The following is a 26,953-nucleotide window of genomic DNA, read 5'->3' as shown; positions in this document are numbered from 1 at the left end:
AGAGATGGTCTGTTTAAGTACTGATATTCAATAATCAGCATGAACAACCCCAAATCTATACCTCTGAGTTACTCTGTGCTGTGATTTCTTTCAGATTATTGCTGAAGGTGCCAATGGGCCTACAACTCCTGAAGCTGACAAAATCTTCTTGGAGCGGAATATCATGGTTATCCCTGTAAGGTTCTATTATGACATTTGATTTTCACTTCAAAGGAACATTTTTGTGAAGAGTACCAAGACTCTAGTTATTGGAGGCTTTTATTAAGAGCCATTCATTCTCTAAGAGTGTTTTTTAATAACTGATGTCTGGGAAATGGGTGTCAATGTTGCTGAAGAAATATAATATTTATTAAAGACCTCACTTCAACTGTAAATGACCAAAGATAATGATTGATAGCTGACATTTGCTCAATCAAAAAGTGCACTAAACACAGGAAGAAGGAAGAGTAAATATTCTGGCCAGTTTGTAGACATGGTGTGTGTGGGTGATGCTCTGACAGAACTGTGTACTGCAGAGTGTATGGAGAATGTGTAGTGATAGTTTGAAAAAATAAGACCTATCCAGCTATAATGACAATTTTTTCACAGAGAAAGGGTGTCCTGATCAAGCGATCTTGCTGGATAGAGTAGCTGATCTTCAGCCTTTACTCACTGAGATGGGCCAAAGAATGCTCTAATTTTCTTACACTTGTGCTAAAATAGAAGTAAGTAGTTTGTCAGGCACACTTGAACTTGCTGTGTTAGAAGTCAAGTTCTATTTTAAATCAGTAGAAGTAATCCCTGAACTGAAGAAGAGGATGTTGTCCTGTAAGAGTAAGAACTGGATTGTCTTCTGTACTGCAATTTAAAGTAGTGCCTTGGACATAATACTGCTTGCTTTTGCAGAACATGGTAACACTGTCTATGGCACATGGTCACAATTCAAAATATTTCTTCTTTCTGTGCAGGATCTTTACCTGAATGCTGGTGGTGTAACAGTATCCTACTTTGAATGGCTGAAAAACTTGAACCACGTCAGTTATGGCCGTCTGACTTTCAAATATGAAAGAGATTCAAACTACCACTTGCTCAGTAAGTGCTCACTTCTGCTTCCACACACTGTTTAATTAATAGACTGGACTAGCAAACACCAAACGTGGGAGAAATGGAAACAGAACTCTTATAAATTCACCACAATTTCCCCAGAAGTCTATAATTGCTGCTTACTAAAGAATAGAAAAGATTTCATAGGTTAACTGACCTGGAACTCTAATGACTTAAGTTAAATGCATTCTTTTCTGGTTATCTTTAAATTCTAGTTATCTTTAAATTCTGGTTATCTTTAAATTCTTTCCTCAGTTTTGTAAAATAGTGAAGTCAAGCCACTTAAGTGAAATACTTATTACTTCTTAATAAACGTCTTTCAGCCGCACACTTGGTATTTAGGAAGCATTCAAAAGAAGTTCCAGCAGGTGCCATTGTTCTGCACATACAATAATAAACAATTTCTATAAAGGCCAATAATAGAGACAGGCACTGGAAAAACCTGCTTATGGCTCACAGCTCCACTTATGGTCATTCTGTGCTGCCTGCTTTCTGGGAAACAATAACAATTATGTGAAGAGAAGAACTGGAGGATGTTGCTCCATCTTAAACAGTACTCTACAGAAAATATTAGAATCTTGAGACACTGGACTTGACAAAACATACACCTGTATAGTTTTTAATATAACCCTTTCTCATAAATCATACATTTTAAGGTGTTTCTAAAGCAGGGGAGAGTTATGGCTGTTCTTATTTATATCCCTTTCTTAACTTCGAGAATGTGTTGTCTCAAATGTTCTTTGTTGTGTTTAGGAATTTCAGAATTTCAAGGACTAAGATTAAATAAATATCAGTGAAAATACCAAAGCACTGCTCACTGTCCTAAGGAAAAAAAAAATCCTAAAATTTCACATTTGTCAGTTACCTTGCATCTACTTCTTTTTTCCCTAGTGTCTGTCCAGGAAAGCTTGGAAAGAAAATTTGGGAAACATGGGGGAACTATTCCAGTTGTGCCTACAGCAGAATTTCAAGATAGGATATCGGTAAGTAGTTGCTGCTGGGTTTTTTTTACTGTTAGGGGAGCTGTACTCTATATTATCTATATTGATATTATAACTGAAATCTGAATGTTACCATTGTAGCTATCATGGAGCACTTTTCTCCAAGCAAAGCCTTAGTATGTGATTAGCTTGATGGCCAAAGCAAGTAAATCATCTGAACTGCTTCAGAATATTGGAAATAAGCTATTTTTGATTTCTTTTACTTCAGTCCATGCAAAATACTGCCAATATAGTAAAAAAGCTACAGTTTTAATACAGATGCTTCTTGTATTTTGGAGCTCTTGTTGATATAGTTTGCCTGGTTTTCCAACAAACTTTTGAACAAGATATCACACCACAGACAGTTTGATGTTTCTGTAACTGCAGAATAACAACTGTGTGAAAAAGTGTAGCTTGTTCCTTTAAGAGTGAATCAACAGGCAAAGAAATGTCAGGTAAAATTCATTGCTATCTATTGTGCAGCAATATATCGTGGGGAAATTCCCACATGAAGGGATGGGTTGTGAGCTCATCCATTTGCATTTAAAAGGAAACTGTGGAGGTGATGACAAAATACAAGCCTAGAAATCCACAGCAATCAATAAGCAAATCCAGCATTTGAAATTGTTCTGAAGGGGTAAGACTGACTAATGATGCCACCATATGAATTCAGAGTGTGCTGTCTTCTGAATACTGTGTGCAGGTTAGGTCTCTGCATCTTCAAACACTGGAAAAAGGTCAGAGCAAGATCACAATGATAGATAAAATATAGGAGCCTCTCTGACATGGAACAATGAACTAACTTAGGTCCTACGAGCCTGAAGGAGGCCTGAGGTGGAGCCAGTGATCTGTAGAATGAGGGATATGGAAAGGGGTGGGTAAGGATAGACTGTTCACTGCAGGGAATGGTGGAAGAGAGTGAGATGTGTTCAACAAAACCAGCACACTGAGGTGCAGAATGAAGAACAAGGGGAGTTCCAAGCAGAGCAGGCAGTTCAGGTGTGCAATACTCTGCCAAGGGATACTTGGAAGCTAAAAGCATCAGTGGGTTCGGTTCTTAAATTCAGGAGGAGGTGGGACAAATGAGGAGGGGGAAAAAGTCCAGCAAGTTGTGATAAACATTAAACCATGCTTCCTCAGGAAGAAATCAGGGGAAGTGCATATAAACTTGGACTACAGCCAGATGATAACAATAGACTTTAGCCTGATCCAGAATGGTGCATTTTATACATGTTAGGCTATATGAGTAGCATGTGATGCATTCTGTGGCTTAAAGCAAATGCTGGATCTCTTAAACACAAACCATAGAAACTGGCCTAGTACTTTCTGCTTCCAGCCTAAATTGGTATTTGAAGGAAAGCAAGTATTTTGTGGACCCAGATGTCAAATTATTAGTAAATTACAGCAATCAGGATGATGGAACATTGAACCTGTAATGAGTCAACTGCTTATTGTTCTGTGTATTTAAATTTTAATGGGAATAAAGATGTGGAGTTGCTAAGGGCTCATGTAATGTGGAGCATATGAATTTGGGATCTATGCCCTTCCTAAAACCTGTCTGTCTTCAAAACAATTGCAATAGGTTGTTGACTCTTGAAAGCTTTTTTGTTTAATATTTACTGTGTGGTCTGAAGGCTGAAAACAGTAATTACTACATCAGTAGATAATAGTAGCATCATGCATCTAGAAGCTAGGCCCATAAAAGTCTTCAGTGCTTACATCTGAGGTTTTAGAATTGAATTGACCACAGCTAGCTCTTCACATAACACAGTAAAGGCTATGTAGAGTCTTCACCCATCATTAGAAGAGAATGAGTGAGCAAGCTTCAGTAATTACAAGAATCCAACATTTCATTGTCCCTAGCACACAATGAGGACCTTTTTGTGTCTTGGATTAAACCTGGATTTTATTCTCTGTTGTTGCAGGGTGCATCTGAGAAAGACATTGTGCACTCTGGGCTGGCTTACACGATGGAACGCTCTGCCCGGGTAAATATTGCATAACTCTATATATTTAAGAGAAGGAAAACTCAAACGATTTTGGGACAGTTTTTGAATAGGTTGTACAGAACTTCTTTGCCATTAAAGGAGTAGATAAATAGTACATGATTAATGAAAGTCACTTAGCTTATGAAGAATTTCTGCTCTGTGCCATCATGGCCAACTTTAACTGGGTATAATAAACATTAGACATTGTTCTAGTAGAAGCTGTTGTAAGTAGAAACTTTTTAGTTGTCCTCTTGTACCTGGCTAATCTGGGACAGGCATATAAGAGTGCTTTACTTCACCATTAGCAGTTTTAGATTAATTCCTCTATGCTGTATGTTTGTAGGACAAAAGCTACTTGAAACATCTCATCTCTCCCTATCAGGGCAAGACTTGAAAAGGGGTAATACAGTGACCTGGGAAAGATGTCCTTCCCTTTCAGTTCTCAGTTGTAAGGGGAATCAAAAAATTTCAGAACTGATCCACAAAGGATCAGAGTTCTGATACCAATCTAGCAGCTCCTTACTTTTTAGTCCTTACTTGGATCCTACAAGCAAAACTGTTGAGCTCCTATGGAGAAACCTGCAGAAACTACATGTAACCTTTTCTGTTTCAGCAAATCATGCGTACTGCCATGACATACAACCTGGGTCTGGACCTGAGAACAGCTGCCTATGTCAATGCAATTGAGAAAGTCTTCAAAGTGTACAATGAGGCTGGTTTGACCTTTACATAAACAGGCCATGACCGCTCCTTGTTGTATCCCACCCCTCGCTGTTAATGTACCCTCTTCTTGAGAAAGCTTATCACAAGTTTACATGTAACCACAAAATTTTCTTTTCTTCTGACATTATAGTGGATTCTATTCTCAATTAGTTTCAGTTCCAAACTAGTCTTTTTTACAATAAAAATCCATGGATTAGGAAATTGTATACAAGTATGTATCTGAAGATAACAGTTCATCTGCACTTGTGGGGGCCATTCTGGGTGTTTCGCCTACAAAACAAAATGGTACATTTTATGTATGGAAGAGTGGTCTTGCCACCTGAGCCACTTCTCAGACTTCAGATCAGATACTGTACTATATGAGCACTTAGCTCATTATTACTTCATGCACTTTTGTTTAATGACATAATTTTGGCTTCAGCACTTTCAGTAAGGCCTTGTATGATCAATGCTGTGGCATTGTCAAAGGAAGAATGGGCCTCCAGCAGGGATTAACTTTGATAGGAGTCTAGTTTTTATTTGTAGTCAAGCTTCAGGCCTGATTCTCTTAAGGCAATATTTTTTCTTTAACTGTGCTACTGTTACAGGACTGCCTTTCCTTGCTTGTTCAAGCTAGTTTGACTGTCATCATGACATTTGTAGCGCTGACAGACTAATATTTTTATAAGCTGAAACTATTGAGCAACTCTAGTTATGTTTTTAATCAAGTATCCACATAACTACTCTGACTATAGGTTGTTTCCTTTTTTTAAAGAAAGGGATATTCTGAATTTGGTAAGCAATCATACTTAGGTTTTTTGGAATTCTTTTTCAGTCTTTTCCTTTCAGAGGCTTTCTGAAAATTAGATACTGCCTCAGTGAACAACTAGAGTGAAACTGAACCCAGAAATCATTGGCCAAACCACAGAGGAGTTAGAATGCTGCTATAAACTTAATTCACTGTCTTAACACACACAGCCTTTTTTTTTTTGTCATCAGGAGGTCTTGAAAGTTTTGAACATAAAGTACAACAAAATGGACCTCAACAAAATATTGGATCAAGCACAGTTTTTGAAGTTTAAGGCTTTTGTCCCTTGGAGTCCCCTTGAAGTGCCAGATGTTATTTATGTAATGAATATGAATGTTTTTTTTAAAAAGACAATTAGTCCCTCCCAGAAACTCATGCTTTTTTCCTAACTACTTTGTAACTGCATGACATAACCTGGAGAGAGAGCAGTTATTAAAAAAAAGTTGACCTTTCCAAACCAACTATGCTGGTGTATTACTGTTTTCTATTTCATGCAATAGCTTTCTATAGCTGCAATCTGCATCTCTTCACAGCACGTCAGTTCATTACCTGACCACTACTGAGATACTGCCCCTGAATTATCTTAAGGGGCTCACTAATACAGATCTTTGTCTCTTGAACTTGCCTGTCAGCAAGATTTTGAAGTTGCATATATTTAGTAAATCATTTCAGGCCTTTCTAGCTTATCCTCTAAACTTTGTGTGAAGAACTGTTTAGTAGGTAGCATGGAGCAATGAACCTGTGTGAGGCATTTAATTGGTGGCTTACTCTGTCACGAATGCTGGCATCTAGGGTTATAAAAGTACTACAGGTAAAATAAGTGCAGCATACCTATATACACACTGATACTATTTTAAAAAATGTGAACCCTTAGAGCTTGAGAATTATTGTGATCAAGGTATGGATCTCTAAACGTAAGATCTGTATCCTTGATCATGTTCTTCAGTGCCATTTTTACATAAACCATTATAAAATAAAACAAAATTATGATTTTAACAGTTCAGCTCTGACAAATTGTAACCAAAACTTGGAGGCTAAAAGCTCACAAATAAACAGTTGTATTACAAAAAATAGAAATAATCTTAGAAGTAGTGTCGCATTATCTGGCAGCAAATTCATTTAAAGCCAAATTCTTACTGTTGTTCTCCCTCCCCTGCTTAATTTCTTCTATAGCTGATAAAGCAGCCCTAGTTTGGCTAGGCAAACTTGAAAAATGGGAAGTGCTGGTGCATACAGAAAGCTGGCATAGATAGCTAACTGGGATATCTTCTGCCTCCTACCAGCTTGGAAGGGAAAAAATGCAAAAGCCTGCACCATGCCTGTATTCTCCAGTACATTAGCATCCTTTATTCTTGTGTACGCACATTACCACTTCTTTTCCAGGAATATCTTGGAAAAAAAAAAGCAGACCTAACAGCTGGCATGATTTCTCTAAACCCAGAGATGAGTCCTTAAGGTTCATTGGATCTCTACTCAGCAGTTTGACTGCAGCAGTTACTGACCTCTTGTTAAACAGAGCCAGTGTTGGAGACACGAATCCAAGCCTATCCAAGGGCCAGTGTTACAACGACTTAAGGTACTTTCAATCAAAGAGTTGAGATTCTTGAGGGGACAAATGCTTGGAGGCTTACTTGAGAGCACGTCAGCTGATTTGCCCTTTGTAGCTAAACACAAGAACCAAATCCTTATCAGTGACCCCAGACTTCTTGTGATAGCCTGCTCTGAAATAATCTCACACCAGTTCTGAGCATTGTTGGCCTCACTCCTAATGTGATCAGACAGTTAAGAAAAAAAAATGGAGTTGCTTATTCCTTATCACGTTTTGTGCACGTACCTCTCAACACCCAGCAACAACAACAGAGAGAGGAAAGCAGCAACATTTTGTACAGTTTCTATGAGTTCATGTGATTTCAGAGATTTGAGTACAAAGCAGCTCCAGCCTTTTCCCAGCCCAAGCCACAGCTGAAGAAAGCAATCACTCTCTGGGATGCATGTTATAAATACTGGTGGTTTTTTTACTAAAACTGTAACTTCAGTTAGATGTTGGACCCTCCTTACATATAACATACACACACACAAGTCTTATCTGCCAGCTAAATAACTTTATCACTGCTTGTATTCACTTATATGCCATTAGACATTTACTAGGAAACTTGCTGTACTGTTTGGCAGGGAGCCAGTCGGGACCTGAAGTCAGATCAGAACACAGATTTGTAACTGCTCTGGACCACACCTACTACCCAGAGCAAAGCACATCCTTACTGGGTGTTTGTAAGCTCTCATTCAGCACTTAGTACTGCTTAGGTATGTAGTTTGTGTTGAACAGCAGCTCAGCAAGTAAAAAAAAGCCAAGTGAATCCCATGAGGATGACAAGCACAGTGTTCAGGGTCACATACCACCTGCAAACTACTAAATCCAAAATGTTTCTGTTATACAGAAGAGCAAGCAGAACAATCATTTTTTTATCCCAGCAAAGAACTCACCTCTTTTTGATTGGTGTCAACTGTCACCATCAGGAAGAAGTGTCAAAGCAATAGAAATTTTTGCTGTGATTTCAAGATGCTGGGTAAGTAACCTCTAAATTATTCTGTTACTAATTGAGAAGTCTGTAGTATCAGATTCTAAGGTCTCATTCTACATTCATATGCACAGCAGAGTGTTCCTGGCTTTTGAGGATTTTTTCTGGTTGCTGGTGCATTACTCAGAGTTACCTGGTTCTGATTCTTCAGCTGCTGTCCCTGTGTGTGTTTAGGAGGAGCCCTGCAGACACGGTGGGACAGCATTGCCCACTGCGCTGTGCAGAGCTGCAGGAGCGGCCCCAGGGACCCAGCCCAGCACTGAGCAGGTGCTGCAGCCAAGGGCTCTGCTGGCAGCAGTGCAACCTCCTGCTGCTGGCACTGGCTCTGAGCATCACAGTGCTGCTGTGCAGGGTCACACACACCTCAAACACACTTGAGCCTTCCTCAGCACAGGAGCTAACTGGGATTTTACCAACGAGAGCAGAACAAACGCAGAGAGGGGCACCAGTTCTTGCCTTGTCTGGAAAGGGCTGTTGGAGCTCTTGTCAGACTTGTACCCAAACACACAATCAGGACTTAGGCTCCCTGACAAATGGGAGACCAGCTCTCAAGTGCTTGACTTTACATGCTGCCCACCTTAAGCCAGACCTTATTCCACAGCAAAACCCAAAAAAACCAACAAACTGAAAACCATCTTGGCGTTATTAGCTTGGCACAGCTCTAGCTGCCTGCTCTAGATCAGAGATCCAGTCTTTCTAGACCAGTGATCATAAATGTGGTTTTATATGTGCAACCAAAGGAATACATGCAAGCCAGGCAGAGTGTAAGTATTGTCTTTATTTAGGAGTATATGTAGTAGAAACTTGTTTACAAAAATTTCAGTGGTGTTACATTTTGATCTTTATTGTCCAAAGCTTTTGCCCCATGAAGTTGCTTGGTTTGCTACATTTTTTACAGCTTTTTCACCAGTTTCAGCAACTTTGTAGACTTCATCGAGTGCTTTTAAAAGAGAAAAAAACAAAGGTAACTGTAGCATGATTGCAATAGCTACCACTTTCCCACCAGGTGTGGGACAAGAAGCAAGGCAGGGCTGAGGACCCTGTGTGGGTCATGACATTTTGAAATAAACACAAACATTACTGTACCTTTCTGACCAGCAGCCTTAGCCTGTTCTGTTGCTTGCTGCACAGTCTGGTTCACAGTGTCAACTGCAGTTCAGAGAAAAAAAAAGTCAATTAAGCAGTCTTTACCCTTCCCCTAATTTCAACAGCCACATCTTCAAAGGGTTCCCTAAATGTTTCAGGGCTAGAGGATGAATAATTATTCCATAAGGATGGGCATCCTGATCTAGTGGTAGAGGTGTTATTAGGACTCTGGCTGCAGTTCCCCACAGTATCCATCTATCTTGGTATAGATGAAGATTATGGATGTTAATGTGGGGCACCTAGACTGCCAAGAAACAAGCACTGGTAGAGAATTAGGTGCAATGAAACCTTCCTTTTATTTAGCCTGGCTAGGATCTGCTGAGAGCAGTTTGATTGGTAAAGATTCTTTTACCAGCTGCATAAACTGGTGCTCACTCTCTGAACTGGCATGCTGTATGAGCAGCACATCAAAAATGATTTGTCTAATACTTCCTCTTGTCCCTAAAGAAAATGTATTCTGTAAGAGGCCAGAGTATTTTTAAAGGCATGGAAAAGTTCAGTAGAAGAGACATACTGAAAAAAGAAGAGCAAGAGAAGGTGCTGTCTTAAAGGCTTGCAGCCTAGAAAATAGTGGTAAATATTTGGATGATCAGCTTCCAAAAGCTGATCATGGAAGTCTTGTTACAAGAGTCAGAAGTTTGTGGCAAATGGCCTTGCATTGGACCTGTATTCATTTTATTACCCCTGGCTCCAATTACTACTTTTTAAAAAACACCATCAATATCTTCTGCACAACAGATACTGAGGGGTGGCTGACTGAGCAAGACATTCCTCGTGGAAGTGGCAGGAGGGAGAAATGCTGAGGTGAGGAGAGATGTTTAAGTAGACTGGGAGTGTCTAAAACTTCAAAGGTCTCCAGGCTTGCACTGAATGTCTCTTCAACAGTGGTTTTATTAAATGTCTTGTAAAACCAGTGACCTATTTCACCTGGAGCTTGTAGGACATTTTCTACTGCTCAAAAGACATGCTAATTATCATTACATGCCATCTTTTGCTGCAGTTTCCTAATGTGAATGATGTTCACTGCTCATAAAGTGCAGCTAAGACAAATGCTTCCCATGGCAGTCTTAGGTCACAGCCAAGTTTGTAACTCCCTTCAGGACCCATGGGATAGGTGCTAATTTTAGATACTTGCAAAGCTCAGTTGTGCCACTCTGTACTTGGCAACTGTTCATGGGACTGTGCCTTTGGGGCACGTGCAGGCACACCAGATGTAGTTTAGAAACAAGGTAATGAAGAGTTGCAAAGCCACCAGATAGTCTTTTTTTACTTGAAATCTGGCATTAATCCCCCTTCATTTTTATTTAAATGGGGGTTTAGAGGGTACCTCTTGAATCCTTCTAGACAGTGCACTACTAAGAGTGGCATGATGAGTTCAGCATCATGTGCTGTGTATTTACTGCCTGACATCAAGGTATGTACAGATTGCACAGAAGTGGCCAAGTCAAGCCAGTGCCTGGGTCCACCCTCTGTTGTTCCAGAATTCAACTCCAGCTGCAAGAGCCATGCTGTAGTGCAGGACTTGCTGGGAAGATACAGGCAGGGCTCAGGCAAAGGGCTTCAGACAGATGATATCCAAACAGCTGGTTCAGCTTCAAGTGCTCAGGACAGAGGGGCAAGGACTGCAGCTACTATTTATAAACTTTGCTATTAGAGTTTGTTGACTCCTAAACACTTCCATCAGCTGATTGAGATTAGTACTCGGCTCCTCTGAAGATGACAAATGTCCCTTCTAAAACATCTATATTGTCTTTCAGCATAGGAAACAGTAGATGTTTCCCCCATGTTAAAGAAGTTAGGAACATGAAAAAGCTGCCACAAAATACACATTTCTAGGACTACTCTATGGCAAAATCAGAACTCTTCAGTTGAAAAATTGATGGCTCCTTTCCAATTGCCCTCATCCTGGTGTTTTTCTTTCATGCTTCAGCATAAAAATAGCTGAATTAAGAGTAAATCCAAATTCTTTGGAAAAGAAGGTGGCTGTGGGATTGTTCATCCTTCATCTTCGTAGCAAAGTGAACCAAGTCACGGTAAATAAGTAGCAGGCTTCCCACTTGCTTCACTGGGCACATAGCCCACAAGTAATATTTCTACAGCATTTGAAGTCACAGGCAAAATAACTGGTTTCAAGAGTTTACCTAAATGTCACATAAAGAAATATGAAACAGTTTCCAGTGCTCACATACTAAGCACAAACACTTGAGGAATCTCAGCAGTGCAGGTCTCCATGTTAAAGCTCCACTAACAATGATTATTTAGCTTCAGAGCCAGTTCAGCAAAACTCTCTGCAGGAGTTAACTTGGCTCACCTGCAGCTGCACTAGTGCTCTGGGTGGGCTGTGTGACTGCAGTGCTGGCAGGACTGGAGCACTGAACTGCACCTCTCTGGGCACACTGGGCAGATCAGAGCCCTCAGAGCTGGTACACTGTACTGCTACAGAACTCATATTTCTCATGGCTGGTCATATTAGGAAGCAAAGCCCTAAATAAGCAGCCTTGCCTCCACTCTCTGCTGTCCTGTCATCTGTGCATCATCTAGGCACCCACGCACTATGAGCCAGAGTAGGAAAAGTTGTTGGAAACCCAGTAGTTAATATCAGACCTTCACTTTCTATAGTGTTAGAGGGCTTGGAGATTGCAGGATGTGCTGACCCCACCCTGGAGGGCAGCATCTATAGAGTTCCTGCCCCGGGGGCAGGTTTGCTCCCAGCAGCAGGGGCGGGAACAAAGCAAATACTTTTAACACCCAAGGCACAGGAGGAGGGAAAGGAGCAATTTGCATTTACCTGCCACTTGTGCAGCACTTTCAGCTTGTTGCACAGCCTCCTCAGCGAGCTTCTTCCCAATGCCGAACATGGCTGCGCTCAGTCCTCTCTCCCTGGATGAGATGGGCGAGTGAATCCCTAAGTTCGGTTCTGTTACACTGTTTGGCAAAGTGCAGCTTTTTATAGACAAAGCAGGACTCCTCCCAGTAGTTAGAGGGCAAATGCAAACTGGAACCGGGAGAAGTCATGAGCGCTTGTTGGGTGATTAATATACCAGGCATAAAAGGGTGAAGAGACATTAATGTTTGTTATGATTTCCTCCCCGGAGAGAGGGCGTGGATTCATCGGCAGAAGTTTTCCATAGCCCAGGAATGAAAGCTTTGTTTTCCCCTATCGGGGAGTTGGTAAACAGCGTGCATGCCACAGCTGTCCTAAGCAAAGGCTCCGGTGCCGCAGGGGGACACGCAGACTGGCACAGCCCGTCGTGAACCGGGCAGAAAAACTTTGCATTGCAAAACACTCCGCTGAAGAATTGCTTAAATCAACTCTGTCATTTCAAAACCTTACATAGAAAAGTATCCAGTTTCAGATGGTTCTTGCCCACATTCTTTTGATCCCCAGTGGGACTTAAAATTCACAGCTATAAAAAGAAATGGGAGGCACTAACCCTGCTTTCTAAAGCATCTGATGAAATCTTTATTGTGTTAGAGTAGGCTCATAATTTTGTGGTGTGTCATAATATTTTAACCTCTTCTTTCCAAGGTCTGGTTCAGGAGAGTAGGTTTGTGTCCTTCCCCACCATCCCCACAGCAAACACTTGGCAGACCCAGGACAGCCTGCAGAGTCTCAGGCATCAGTGACAGCTGGTGGGGTTCAGGTGGGCTCACTCCAGCTGCCAAAAAGCTGAGCTGCCCAGCCTTGTCCCCCCAGCTGTAGCCCACGGGATGAGATGTGTAGGAGGCAGACTGCTGAGATGTGGCCCCCACAGAACCCTGCTTCCTCTCACAGGGCACCTTTATGTTGTCCAGCCACACTGGAGCTGACCTCACCCCAAAACACTAAGCCTACTTTTTTCTGGGATCACCAGCTTTCCAGAACTACTGTTGTGCCTTTTCACACAGGACACAGGGTTTTACTCTGTTGATCAAATAATTATTGCTGAAAACAGGGTGAAAATGCATAATCTACTTCAGAACAAGGGTTTATGTATCAAACTGTTCTGTATCCTACAGCTGCCACCACAGTAGGCCCTAGGATTATGTCTCTTGACATGGAATTTCATGAACAACAGTTCCTCTTCCATGTCCCTTTTCAGCATTACAGTAAAAGCTCTGTTTACTTCCCACCACTGCCATTTTTTTTTTTTACAGACCACAAAATCCTACTTTATATCAATTAAATAGGATATAGAGTTACTGAGGGTAGAGGGGGTTCCCTTCCTCATTTTATCTTCTGACAGCAGGGAAAGGATTATTCACATTTCCAGATTATTATCTGAAAGCAAACTCTACCAGAATGTGCTCACCAAGAAAAGAAAAGAATACAGAAGGAAAGTAACAATATTGGTTTTAAACTGACATCAAGTAGAGGGTTGTTGACAAAGTTCAAAACAGACCTGCAATGCAGGAAAAAAGAAAACAAACCCAGAAATATTTCAGATAACTCAGACCAGCATCTGACCAGTGGAAATTCTTTGCACAGCAGCCAAGCAGTAAAACATACACATTGTTCCCTGTGACATCCTCAACTACCCACAGCCAGCCTTGTTCACAGGAAATTGCAATTTCCTAGTCCTGTTCTGCTGCTGCTCCTGTTACTGACAGCAGAGATGTGTGAAGACAGCAAGACTCAGAGTCAGCAACAGGTTTGTGTATTTACCAAGGTGTGTTATCACATAACATTATCAGTGGAAATACCTCTCCTCATCCTATCCTAATTCCAAAGTGAAGAATAGTTCCCACTCTCACGCACTCCAGTACCACAAGTACAGCTGTTTTTTGAAAGCCACATTAGCTCATGAGCAACTTCCATGGGTGTGGACTGGTACAGCATCAGCACTGGCTTTTCAGTGAACATCAGCACAGAAATAAAATAACAGAACCAACACACATTACACCAATGCACTGCAGGTACCTATTGAATTGTAACATGGGAGAGGAGAGAGCATGTGCCATCACAGCACTGCCTACACACAGGTAAAGGTGCTATTTCCCTCACAGAGTGAAAACACACAGCATTATTATACACCCCACTTTTCAAAGACAAAAATGACCCATTTTCTCATCGCCACGGAAAACCAAGGAGGAGGTGCAAGTTCCCTGCAGGCAGCAGGCCTCTGATTACGCATGCATTTAGACTGGCATTAGGCTGCAGTCAGTGTCACGGTATCTGCCATCGCAGCAACACGTCTCAGTGACTGCATTCCCCAACTCCACAGCTCCTGTCACCGAGCCCCTGCCCCACAGCCGCTACTTTCGCTCTGCTGGGCCCCTCACGGTCCCCAGCACAGGGACCCGTCCCGAGGAGCCCGGGCGGTTCCTGCCAGGGGCTGCCGAGAGCGGGCCCGGCTCTGCCGCCCCGGCTGGGCTCGGCCTGTGGGCGGCCCGGCCCCGGCCAAGCCGGGACAGCGCCCAGGGCCGGCAATGCCGGGGCAGAGCCGAACCAATGCTGGAGTTGCCGAGGCACAAACACAAACATTGCCGGAGCTCAGCCACCAGCCGGCACGGGCAGACACAGCGAGCTGCAGAGCAGAGACAAAGCCCAGCATCTTCGCCACGGGCAATGGCTGCAGGGCCCTCATCCCCCTCAGGCTCAATGGCAGCACCCACAACACCGACACGCACCCACCCTCCCAGCCACTGCCTCCTCGAACGCCCAGATCCTACCTGCCCACCATGTCCGCAGCCAGCAGCTCCCGCGGGAACCCTCTCACAACCCCTTTAAAGGCTCCTCTAGGAATCCTTTCACAGCCCCTTTAAAGGCTCCCCAGCCTGCACCCACACAGCCAGGCAGCCCCAGCCCAGGTGCAGCAGGTTTTGGATAATGGCCCTTATTTGCCACACCTGGTGGGGTTTTGGGTGAAGGGTCCACCTGTGTGATTGGTGGGAAATAAACTTCAAATGTGAAAGGAACATGAAAGTCAATTTGTCCTATGGGCAGGAAGCCCCAGTGCTGCCATGGTCCCTGGGGACAGACACTGCTGAGAGCCCCAGCAGGGAGCTGGACAACATTGTTCATAACCACAGACTTCAAGGAGTGGCTGGGACATCCTTTCCAAAATTGCTAATCCAGCAATCATGGTTACCTGCAAGGTGGGGCTGAGAGGGGCCCATCTTGCTGCCCACAGGTGCAGCTTCTCTCTGGGGAGGAGGGAGGCTGGCTGGGGCCACCTGACATGTTAGGGTCACCATTAGGGTCACCGTTAGGGCCGTTGTTAGGGACATTGTTAGGGCCTGGTGAAATGGCATAACTCTGGCTGAGCATGCAGCCTGCACAGCAGCTCCAACTCCAGGATACCCCAGTGGCACATGGGCAACAGCATCCAGCACACCAGCAGTTTATTCATCTCTAGGTTTCTTGATATTTGCCACATGACAGGAAACTACAGCTGCAAAGACAGGTAGAGAGTGAGGTTTCAGACAGGTTTCAGAGAGCTTGGATTCTTGATAACCTCTAGATCATTAATGACAGTATTCACCCAAGAGAAGGATAAAAAACTGGTAAAAACTGTGTCCCACCCATGACCCTGGCCTGTTGAGCTGAGAAGAGGAGAAGAGGAAGGCTGCCTGCCCCTCAGCCACCCTGGGAAGGTCTCTGGGGAATTGGAGTGGGGCATGGAGCAGAGGTGCTCGGGCTGGGCAGCCCAGCCAGGTTGAAACATGAATCCTCGTTGCTCAGCATTTCATAGCTCAGGCAGCTGCAGCCACACCCAGCACCAAATATAGGGAAGTTTGAGAACTCCAGTGTTAGATAACTTCACGTGTCTGGGGCTGATGGCACAGGAGCTGCTAGGAGCTCTAGGGATGTCTGCTTTACTGTTACAGAACATCTGGAAGCTTCAGCTGGGATAGGGGGATGCAGTCCTGAGTTGGGTCATGGGTCCCTGTGTAATGCACGAGTGAGAGGCCCAAATACTTTCAGACCAAAGAGCACTGTGACTAAGGCAGGGACCTTACTTGTGGAGCAAAGTGCTTAAGTTTAGACCTGGAAACATTTGCCAGCAGTGACTCAGACTCATGGGTGCCCATGGCACAGTGTGCACCCTCAGGACAAAGAGATGTGAAATACTCCCTTCAGACTCCTGAAGCAGTAAGGGCATCCCTACACTGGGGAGCAGGAGTCAGGAGCTACCTCTGGGTGCTCCCTGGCTGGATGCATGAAGTGATTTCTCCTCTCTTAACTCAGTAGGTGACCTCCAGTAGTCCCTCCAGCCAGGCTGTCCAGTCCCTACCCTGCCAGCGCTGCTGCCAGCACTGGGCTCATGCAGTGGGAACTGACAACTGTGTAGTCACACTGAAGACAACTGCAATAAAGGGATATAAAACTGCTCACCAGGAGTCAGGGCTGCACTCCCCATGAACAAAGCAGGAGGAGCAGTGTCTGTCATGCAAGGGGACAACAGGTTTTACTGGTGAAAATACCTGCAAGTGTACAAAATTTTTTCTAATATTTTGTAATATTAAGTGATTTGCAGGCAGAAAAAAAAGGTTTGATGGAGAGTGGTGTATGGGTCACGTTGGTGTCTGAAATGCTGAGCCTAAAGATCACAGTCTCTGAAGATTTCACCATCAGGAAAGTAACTATGAAAAGTACTAAATAATAAAGTACTATTGGGGGTTGCCCAGTAACTGAGAGTGCAATAGTCTAATGCTTTTTCTGTGAGCTTGTACTTGGGTAAATATTTAGGCTTTTAAAGCTTTAAATGACAGGAGTCATTGCATAGGGCATTGCACTGTGGAAAGCCCTGGACTATGTTTACTCACAGATGGTCTATTACTTGTAAGGTCCTGTAGAGGCTTTTCTGTTCGTGCAATCCTTGTGCAGACTGCAGACAAGGGTGGTCTTTGGGTTCAGTGGTGACCCAGTCTCTCCTTGGACCAAATTTGCAAAGATTGGCTTCCAAAAAGCCCTGGACAACCCCAGCTCTAGGTCAAGAGGTGCAAGACTGATACCTCAAACAGGCCTGGACTGCCCTATTTTATTGCAGCCAGACGATTTTGGTCATGTTTGGGTTTTCTTTTGTAAGACACAAATTATATTCTTACTGAAACAGGCTGGTAAGGCTTCAAAGCAAGAGAGGGAAATAAAAATGGAAAAAAAAAAGAAAAGAAATATTGCCTAGCAATGAGAAACAGCCTGAGGCTGAGTTAAGAGCACTTACTGTGAGTGAGTGGATATTAGTGCCTTCTGTTGACAGAGGCAGCACTAAGAGGGCATCCTGTCTGGCTGCACAGCCTCTGATTGCCCAGCAAGCAGCAATCTCAAATAAATATTTCCATCTCCTAGGCAAGAAGATTGCCCCCTTGCCTGTGTGGCAACAGCTCCATCCCTGCACAGGCCATGGCTGGCTGGGGCTGCCTCTGTCACAAAAAAACCCCCACACAGCCTGCACACAACTGCACACAGCCTGCACATAACCTGCTCACAGCCTGCACACAACTGCACACAGCCTGCACATAACCTGCTCACAGCCTGCACATAACCTGCTCACAGCCTGCAGCTCAGGCATGGCTGGAGCGAGAGCAGAGCACCCCCAGGGACCTCTGGCACGAGCAAGCACTGGGGTAATGATGATGCCGGGGTTTGTCCCCAGGAGATTTAACTGCAGATGTGTTGTGGTGATGGTGACATTTAGATGGGTACCAGACTGTAGAATGGAGTAGGGGGTGGACACCATGACTCTGCTCACCACAGGGCTCCTCTGCAGTGGGGGCTGTTGGTTTCCATCCTTCTGCCAGACTGCAGAAGGGTTCAGTACTCCCCTCCCTTACAGTGACCTCACAGGGCTCTGGATCAGAGAGCAAAAGGGATTAGCAAGACACTGTGCGATCCTTCACTGGAAACCCCAGCAAAATAATGAGATTAAATAACAAGATGATCTGGTAGGGGAGATCTTTATTTATCTTAATCTAAAAATGCAGAGGATGGGAACAAACAAACAACTGACAAGAAATATAACCCCAGTGTAATTTTTGATTATTGGAAGAAGACTCAGTTTCATCGCATGACTGTTCTGGTCTCCTAATTATGAACAGTTTCCCCGGCTTTGTAAATACACTCAGCAAATGTGGCAATAATCATTGAGCTGTTGTAAGAGCAGGGCAACAGCATTGCTGAAACCTTTTCAGCCACGTTGACAATTGTGAGCAGATGTGCTAAGAGATGTATTTTTTCTATGTAAAAGATGAGAAGGACCTTCTGCCTTAAAAATATGTATTTGAAGAGAACAAAATTATCCAGATATCAAACAGCTTTCATTTTTCTACACAAAGAAGTAGGTAATAGCAAGCCAAAGAGAGATTTATACAAGCAGTACTGTTGACTTGAATTAGCATCATTTTTTAAATCCAGATTTTTTCCCAAAGCCAGACATTGCTTCTGCAGCCTGTCCGGCCACTTTTTCTACTCCATCTTGTGCTGTCTTGGAAGCCTTGTCAAAAGCTGCAAGAGAGGGAAAAAGATAAGCAGAAAGTTGGAAAAATGCAACATGGTTTAATACTTAGGGTAGAAGAGAGGTGTGAAAATTATTAGACTACAAAAAAGGAGTGATGTATCTCCAGAAAAGGTTCTGGATATTTTGCTGCCTCCTCATCTAACATCAACAGGTGCCCAAGCCTGCCCTTCTTGTCACATCCATGGAGCTGTTGAAGGTGTCAGCTCTAAGGGGATACTGCCAGTGCATTTTGGCTTTCATGAAATATTTTAGACCCCAAAATTGCAATTCACCCCTCACACTTGGAATCTTATTAAATTATTACAAAAAAACCCAAAGAGCCTAGTTTTTAATTTAACTTGTTCCCAATGCCCAGCTGCAAGATACCAACACTTGCTTGCCAACACCTTTTCACCTGCAGGATCAGTAATGTTTTACCCCAGCAGGTGCTGGGATCCAGGGTAGGGCTGGACCTGGACAGACCCCTGCTCTCAGGGCTGGGGGGGAGCAAGATGTAACATAGAGTTGCTTAATCCTCCAAAAAGAAGTGCTGTCCCCACAAGTTTTCTAAATAGGAAGCCAATGTCTGAATGCTGTGTGTGAGACTCAGTCTGCCAGTACATGTGTGGAGCTACTAAGCGCCAGATCCTGAAATCCTTCTGTGAGATTTATACAGGTTGTTAAAAAATCATTAAAGTCGTTATAAAATGTTAAAGGTTATACAAAATGATCACTGAAACCAAGGACTTTTAGGCTGAGGACACCTGTGGGACAGAGGAGAATGAGCACGGGCCGCTTCTGGCTTGTGTTGAGCTGCTCCATCTTGATTTGAATGTCATTGCTCCTACCTTTCTGGCTTGCCTCTGTAATCTGGTTGACTGCATCCTGAGTGGCCTGTCCCAGTGTGTTTGCTGTAATTAAGGGAAAACAAAATCAAAATCCTTCCCAGCTGTTGGTGTTTCTGGTTACTGGAATTCCATACCTCAGTCAGCTTTCTGCACGCCTGCAGCAGGCTGTGCCCCTGGCAAGGGCTTGGGCCGGTGCAGAGCAGGCTGAGGCTGTGCCCTTCACAGGCACCCTGGGCACTGTGTGCTGCCACAGCAGCTTGCCCCAGGATTAGCACTCACCTGGCACCTACGGTCAGCTGAGCAAACCAATGGCAGAGAAGCAGGAGATAAGAAAAGATTAGCAGTGAGTTGGAATGATGACATTTAGCTGCAAACTGCTTATTTAACACTACACTTGCTTTTATTGATTTTTCTACCTTATGCTTGGGGTAGGTTGGCCATCTAACGTGCATTTTCCCTATGGGCCATTTGGGACTAGAGCCTGTTCTAAAATGGAAGCAAGTGCATTAAACAGAGCTGGACAGGAGAAAGGAGATTTTTACAAACAAGATAAGAATAGAAGAAGAGGAGCAGAAACTAGAAACATAACAGATAAACTCCAGAATATGAAACATTAAAAAAAGTGCGATGCCTTGCAATTGTAAGATAGCTGATAGTTTATGAAACAGTGAAGTACCTCCTCAGTGGCAGGAATATATTCAGGATGCAACAAAGATTATTTTGTTTTCCAGAAAGGGGTTCTGTAATGTTTGTGGGGCTACTGCACATTTGTCCCCAGATGTATGGAAACTTTCTGTAACTTCAATATAATCAATGATGTTACTCATATATTTCAGCTATACAAGGAAGTGTTTGCAGGATCAGACTCCAGAACCAAATAAAATCAAATTATAAACTACCAGGAAAGAGCAGCAGGCAGACACGGTAGGGAATATACTATAAAAAGCTACTATAAGCTGTACACATTTTGCAATTTTTCATTTGAAGGAAAAGCTTTTATGCTTTGCATTGAAAAGTTGGTTTCCAATGCCCAGTGCTAATGACAACAGTGGTCAGCCTTAGAACATGGGCATTGCTGTGACAGAAATGTGCATACAGGGCTTTTTAAACCCTGCAGTCTGGTGGTCACTGCTGAAGAACACAACAGAAACATGTCCTCTACATCACAAATCATCCATTGCAATCAATGTAGTTACATTACCAGAAGGCACTGACAGGCCAAATGGCAAATGTTAATCAAAGCTTAATTCCAACATACTAAAAGGAGTGCTGATTAAAAGCCACTGCAGAGCATGAAAAAAGACCACCCTGAGCAATGCAAATGGTAAATACAGAAGGGTGTTATAACCAAAAAATGCTTCACTGCTCTAAAAACATCAAGTTTAACATTTTGGAGAGTGATAAGAGTTGGACAATGCCCAGGAGCCACAGAGGGAGAAGTGAGTGAGTGGGTTGAGGCAGCTTTGAGAGCCATGGCTGGCCTGTAGTCTTCTCCAGGTGATGGCCAAAACTTGCAAAGTGAAGAAAAAAGAGGAAGCTGTGTCCTGCTAGCACCAATGCAGCTATGGGTTGTGGTTATTTAGCAACTAAGCCCCCTTCCAAATATACAGCAATATTAAATCTTTCTTACCAGCATCTTTTGCTGCACCTTCAGCTTGTTCCTTCAGTCCCTGGAAGCTTTTACTTGACATTGTGGCTCCTGACACCTGTTGAAGTCCTCTCCTTTGATAAAATTGAGCACCTGGTGATGTATAGTGCACTATGTGATAGTGTCCTGACTTGTTCTGGCTTTATACATCTGCCAGGAGACCTGCTGATTCTTTTGGGGGTGACTGGTACAATGGGTGGAGTTCAAATGTGAAGAATGAGAGCTGAAAATAGAGAAAAGCTGTTTATTTACCCTCCCTGATGGGAGGGTGTGCCCAGATTGAGATTTTTGCTCCATCACGCTGTCTTTGTTTGTTAATTTGTGCCGTTTGTTTTTTCATAACCAAAACTGCAAAAAAACCTGTTCCACCATCACAGGCAGAGGAAAGCCACTGAACTGAGCTTTACAGAGTGCTGGAAAACTACTGAAGTGCAGTGTGTGGGCATGGCCAGCTTTCATCCCCACCAGGCTGACTTCCTTCTCCTTCCTTCAGCCCCTGAGCACACCCTCATGAGAACAGAAACCAGCCCAAATTTGTTTCTGTTCTTAGAAGTTTTAATCACAACCCCCTTTGCTTGTCAGGTGGGACAATGTTAGATGAGAGCTGTAATGTTAGTGAGAGCTGTAATTTATGTGTATTTTTTTAAGAAACTGTTAATCTGGTCATCTTTCCAGTTGCCTGCTCAAGGTGGATTGCAAATCCCATCATCACAGAAGGCCTTGCCTGGGTAAGGCAGGTAATCAGTGCCAGCACTAGCAGCTCTCAGGGGAAGGGGAAAAAAAAGCCAAATTAGCAAACCCACATTTTCCTACTGTGGCTTTGTGGTAAGATTCTTTTCGTTCAGAAATTATGTTTAAACTCACTTCCTTTCCTAACATTACCACATTAATAAAAGTTTCTGGCTTTAACCTCTGCCATTTCCCAGGTTTCCACTAGCCTTTGGAGTTTATATTTCCTGCCATCAATCCCCAGTACAAAGGTGCTTTGTACAAGTAAACTATTGGCAGAGTCAGGAGCCAAATGGCTCTCTGGTTTCGTGGGGTTTGGGTTCCTCATTGCCATTTTCCAGGGTACAAAGTGTCTCTGTTCAGATGGCCACACTCATACCCATATTTTTCTTCCTGAGAAAAGATTAGTGTTGGTAAACAGGGACAGATGCCACAGATGAACCAGGGTGGGCACTGACAGTTCTCATAAGTCTAGGACTTCATTAGTACCCAAGTGAGGAAGAGTCACAGAAAACAAGGTTCTGAGTATTCCTCTGCCACTCCTACTCAGCCTGTCATTTCAGAGAGCTCTTGTCAACTTTTGCACCACTCCTTTGTTATTTCAAACAGCAATTCTCTTTCCCCCTCAATGGGTCAATTAGACTTTTAATTATATATTCACTGCAGGTATCTTTTTCGATTCCTTGCTGAATTCTTTCCTGGAACGATGTCCTTACTTGAATTTGCAAAAACTCAGATAAAAAGACACACAGTATTGTGGGGCTCTGGCATTTTTTTGAACCAAATCATTAACAGAGACCTACTTATTTTTCTTTCCCAAACCTGAGAACACAGCCACACCAAAGCCACCTCAAACAGGTGGATTTCAGCTGTTCTCAGCCCATTAGTCAAGTAGATTAACTTTTGTGTGGAGTGTTAGTGAAAGGAAGGAAGAAGCTCTCAGGAATCCACCAGGCAGCTTGTCACAGCTCAAGAGAAGATGTGCCCCAGCTTCAGCAGCAAATACCTCCCAGATGCCCTCCCTCTTGTTTGCACTGCTGGGTTTTCAGTGCAAGAGCCCTGCAGGTGCTGCCTGGGATAGTCTGCCTGAAAGGGACACCAGGAGTTTAGGAAGCCATTTAAAACTGAAGCACACTTACATCAAGCATTAAACATGCACCACATTAGAGCACTATTTTATAGACTCATAATCAGTTCAGGTAAATATTGCTCTCTAATTCTGTTCTAATACCTACCTAGATTTCCCCAGCTCCAACTATTATTCTTCCAAGTGGAAATCTCTGTTCAACATTTTGGGCTCAATATGGGTGTCTGATCTGTGCCACTGCTTGCTTTGTCTCCTGCTCAGAACATTAGGTAGCATGAATTCCTGAGTAAAACCCACACTGCTGACAGCATGGCAGCATGACTCCTTATCTAACGTAATCTTATCTTTAGCATTAATATAATTATTCTTATTCAAAACTGAGAAAAGGAAAAGTAAGCAAATTACTCTTGCCCAAATTGGCATGGCATGATCATTATAATGCAGAGCCTAGAGCAGAGGGAAGAGGGACATCTGCATAGTATTCATTCCATATGATGGTACCAATAATCTGTGCATCAGGTGGCAGGCTGAGTTACAAAACCACAGCAGAAAACAATGGAATATATTGCATAATATTTATCCACTCTGTGAGTTAACATTACTTTTTAGAAGACAATAGTAAGCCTTTTGAACTGATGTTAGATATTAATTAAGAGTGCTTAAAAATGAGGATTTGAAAGGGTGGCAAGCTAGTTTGGACTTTTGCTCCATTCAGCTCTCAGTATCTGCTGAGACTGCAGGTAGAAGTCCTGGTTAATGCCAGCTGGGGCAGGTACCACAGTGTGGGTAGAGCCACACACCAAGGTGCCCCCAGAATTTCAGGCTATTCCAAAAGTTTCTCCACCTGGCAATGCCAGGGTGCATCACTGACAGTGGCCAGGACCAGAAGTCCAAAAGTGTCAGCACCCCCAGCAGCACTGTCTGCTCACCTGTGACACAGAACATGTCTGACTCCCTCCTCTGTGTCTGACTGCTTGGGCTTTTTCTCCACATTCTGCGCCTTCACAGTCTGTTGCTCGTGATGAGCAGTTATTTGTGTTTGGGGAAAAGAAACCCAAAACTGATTCTTTAAGTGCTTCACAACCCATGGCCCTGGAAATAGTTAGCAACTACAAATACGCAGCCCAAGCAGCTGTGAGTGAAATCTAAAGCACCACGGGGAAATTAGAAATTGTTCTGGTTTCCTTTCCTTTCACACATCTTCTGTGGCAGCTTTGAGCACCCTCTCATATATCAGTGACATGAACCCTTCTGCTGATGAAGGTCAGAAGTAATTAATCAGAGCTACAGCTTATGTTTTATGCATGAAAATGGGCAAGTGAGGTTAATTAAAAAGTGTTGAATTTTATTTGGATTTTCTTAAATTTTAATTTTACTAGGGTTGGGATTTATAGATAGGTGTGGTGTCCATTAGCAAGGCAAATGCAATGATGTATTAGGGCTAAAAAATTCTACACAGATCACTCCAGAAGTTTACAAAGTGTGCAGTGTTCAACATACATGGCTGCTAAAGGAGACTGATATTAGTGTGGAAGGGATGTGATGTTTATGCCATGAAACAGAACTGTTTTAAGAAATGCAATTGTTTGCTCATAGATGATTATTCTAAGTCATATGTCAGTAATTTAGGAGATCAAACTAAAGTTGTTCTAATTAAGCTAAATTAGCTGTTTGGTTCAAATTTTGAAATACAGTTCTGGGAGAAAAGTAGGTTTAACTGATTCTTCCTTTACACAGGTGGTAAGATTCTCCAGGAATTATCCATCAGCTCTGCTTCAAAGCATGAGATCAACGTAAGGCCAGTGCAAATGGAGTTCTTTACCTTCTACTTTTTCAATCTTGAGGTAACATCCAGGTGAAGTGTCACATTTCTGCTGTCATCTGGAGCACCTGAAACAATCCTTAAATACTGGGACTGCTGTGGAGTCTCACAATATCCTGCAGATTCAGGATTAGAAAAGACAAAAAATTGTCAGGTCTTTAACTTAGAAAGGCTAGGAAGATGAGAAAGGCTTGACTCCCACCTTAAAACCTGGCATGGGACTGGGGAAATAAATAACTGGTCCTATCCCAGGAGTGACTGGCTGGGAAAGCTGAGGATGTGAGCTGGGATGTAAAGCCTACAGGAGAGCTGTGTATATTTTCTAGGCACACTGAGAGGAAGGAGGGCTGTGGCTCTGCCCTTCTGGCACACAGTTGTGCTGCCCACCCCACGCAGGTTTAGTGGGAGGGGAAGGGTGGAGAAGCAGAGCTGCCTTGCATGCTGGGATCCACACAAAAAAGCAGTGCCAAAGCTTGACACAGAAAGTCTGTGCTGCTTCAGACTCGTGTGGGCAGGGGTTTGTCTCATATTCAGAAAGTGCAGTTTTGATTTGACCTTTTTCTGCTCTGCTATTGACAGTATGGAGAATCTTCTTGTGATTTGGTAGGGTTTCAATCCATTTATGAAACAGTTAAACCGAGTTTCAATGTGTCAAAGAGGTGAGAATGTGATTTTATAGAGAACAGTATTATAAAAACAGCCCTTCAGTTTTTAATTGGGTACTCAGTTTTAGTACAGGCATTATGCAGACACAAAAATAGGACTTTCAAATGAAGTGGGATTCTAAGTGTATTATTACCTGATTTGCATTTAAATTAGTGGAATGCTGTTTGGGATATTCTGTAGAGAGCCACTGCTTCCTCTCCTTCATCCCAGACAAACATCTTTGAAAAATCAGGCTCTGCATGCCCTTCAGCCCTTGGCTAGGACATAACTGGGGGGAGCTCACAAAGGCTCTGAGCTCTATCAGAACAAATCACTCAATAAAGCTTAACTGAAAGGAAGTTTTGCTGTTACAAGGGGAAAATAATGGATTTCAGCACTTTGTTGGTCACTTGTATGGAGAGGTTGATGCAACACTTGGCAGCAGCTGTTCCTGGCTCGTTGGATCCCCTCAGAGGTCAGAGTGCAAGTGCACAGAGTCCTCAATGGGGACAGACAGTGACCACACTGTGCCTGGCACTGGGTCCTGTCTCATCACAGTGGGATTAAGTTAACAGCTTGTGTGACAGTGGTATCACATGTACAAAGTCCACTTCAATAATTCACAGGGTGAGATGAGTTAAAGAAATTCTTGATTGCACAAGACCTGTCAGCAAAAAATAATTTTGCTAGTGTTTGCTTCCCTCAGCACTTACCTGGGGCAGGGGGTGCCAGCACTTCCATAGTGAAAGTACCTTCTCCTGTGGGATGTTTCTGATACATCTCCTCCATCACTGCACTTTTCACTTTCCTTCCATCACCTCTCATTACACTTGTCTGAATACTCACTGAAAGCACAGACTTCCTTTCAACGAACTAACCAGACGTACAACAAAGTTTAGTTGAACAATTAATAGACAATATTTTGTCTCTTTAATCAAAGACTATTCTACTTCAAAAGAAACAAGTCTTTCTTACCTCTGACAAATGTGGCTCAGACCTCTGGCTTCTGCTTCCCACAGCTGGGTGACAGCCAGTCTGAGACAGGGACAGGGAGGAAATAGAGGCTCCCTGAGCCATTGCATGGGCACAGCACTTCCCTGTTCCCACTCACTGACACAGGGTACTCATGTGGAAGGAAACTGCATGTCCTGGTGTCTGTCTCCAAGACTTTGGACTGCCTGTGCAAGATGCATAAACACTCTCTGGGCTCTGACTGCCATGGGACTAGACCAGACCTGTGCAGGGACTGCACCTGCCTGGGCCCAGAGCAGTGCTCTCCCACGTGAGAGGCAGGCAAGTGCAGAGGCAGATCTGTAGGAAACATTTGGACACTTTTGGTGCCCAAACGTTGGCCAGTAGTCAAGCAGTGTTTTCAGTCCCACAGTTCCATATACAGGTATGTAAATACTGGTAAAACACTTTCCCTTGCACAGGGAAGGAAACACAGAGAGCTGCATGCTGCTCTCCCA

The 26,953-nt window shown here is 43.3% G+C and overlaps 3 protein-coding genes across 4 annotated transcripts in view; 1 reads left to right on the top strand and 2 right to left on the bottom strand.

Moving 5' to 3' along the window:
• Positions 1–6,022, top strand: part of GLUD1 (glutamate dehydrogenase 1) — a 28,816-nt gene extending 22,794 nt beyond the window's left edge. Inside the window, exons 9-13 of the mRNA XM_071438713.1 lie at positions 95–175; positions 948–1,071; positions 1,975–2,066; positions 3,989–4,051; positions 4,665–6,022. Of these exons, the coding sequence (XP_071294814.1) occupies positions 95–175; positions 948–1,071; positions 1,975–2,066; positions 3,989–4,051; positions 4,665–4,784 (480 nt within the window). The 3' untranslated portion in view covers positions 4,785–6,022. The remainder of the gene's footprint in view (positions 1–94; positions 176–947; positions 1,072–1,974; positions 2,067–3,988; positions 4,052–4,664) is intronic.
• A 2,876-nt stretch (positions 6,023–8,898) lies between these two features.
• On the bottom strand, positions 8,899–12,303 carry LOC139595486 (adipogenesis regulatory factor-like). Its single transcript, XM_071438715.1, has 3 exons — positions 12,075–12,303; positions 9,227–9,289; positions 8,899–9,080 (listed from the first exon to the last, which is right to left on the bottom strand). The coding sequence occupies exons 1-3, from the start codon at positions 12,142–12,144 to the stop codon at positions 8,983–8,985; spliced, it is 231 nt and encodes a 76-aa protein (XP_071294816.1). The 5' UTR covers positions 12,145–12,303; the 3' UTR covers positions 8,899–8,982.
• Positions 12,304–18,152: 5,849 nt separating this feature from the next.
• ADIRF (adipogenesis regulatory factor) lies at positions 18,153–25,763 on the bottom strand. Of its 2 annotated transcripts, none has more exons than XM_071438709.1 (5): positions 25,639–25,763; positions 24,840–24,955; positions 21,184–21,424; positions 19,554–19,616; positions 18,153–18,713 (listed from the first exon to the last, which is right to left on the bottom strand). In XM_071438709.1, exons 3-5 carry the CDS (start codon positions 21,242–21,244, stop codon positions 18,607–18,609), a joined length of 231 nt encoding a protein of 76 aa, XP_071294810.1. In that variant the 5' UTR covers positions 21,245–21,424; positions 24,840–24,955; positions 25,639–25,763; the 3' UTR covers positions 18,153–18,606. The 2 variants fall into 2 exon arrangements, with proteins under 2 accessions (XP_071294810.1, XP_071294809.1); XM_071438708.1 differs by lacking the exon at positions 25,639–25,763 and adding an exon at positions 25,042–25,622.
• Between the last annotated feature and the right edge of the window lie 1,190 nt (positions 25,764–26,953).

Source organism: Agelaius tricolor, unplaced genomic scaffold (assembly GCF_023055355.1).
Source record: "Agelaius tricolor isolate 1412-34295 unplaced genomic scaffold, bAgeTri1.0.p SCAF_13, whole genome shotgun sequence".
Lineage (NCBI taxonomy): Eukaryota > Metazoa > Chordata > Aves > Passeriformes > Icteridae > Agelaius > Agelaius tricolor.
The sequence above is the reverse complement of the archived record's forward strand: the minus strand, read 5'-3'. Positions and strand labels throughout refer to the sequence as shown.

What these genes read in the sequence shown, in the direction of transcription:
- LOC139595486 (XM_071438715.1), bottom strand. Translation starts at nt 12,144, where the DNA reads ATGTTCGGCATTGGGAAGAAGCTCGCTGAGGAGGCTGTGCAACAAGCT. An exon ending in AAGTGCTGCACAAGTGGCAG is followed by an intron (nt 9,290 to 12,074) that starts GTAAATGCAAAT and finishes TCTGAACTGCAG; the next exon opens with TTGACACTGTGAACCAGACT. An exon ending in TAAGGCTGCTGGTCAGAAAG is followed by an intron (nt 9,081 to 9,226) that starts GTACAGTAATGT and finishes CTCTTTTAAAAG; the next exon opens with CACTCGATGAAGTCTACAAA.
- ADIRF (XM_071438709.1), bottom strand. Translation starts at nt 21,244, where the DNA reads ATGTCAAGTAAAAGCTTCCAGGGACTGAAGGAACAAGCTGAAGGTGCA. An exon ending in AGGTGCAGCAAAAGATGCTG is followed by an intron (nt 19,617 to 21,183) that starts GTAAGAAAGATT and finishes CCTTAATTACAG; the next exon opens with CAAACACACTGGGACAGGCC. An exon ending in TACAGAGGCAAGCCAGAAAG is followed by an intron (nt 18,714 to 19,553) that starts GTAGGAGCAATG and finishes CCTCTCTTGCAG; the next exon opens with CTTTTGACAAGGCTTCCAAG.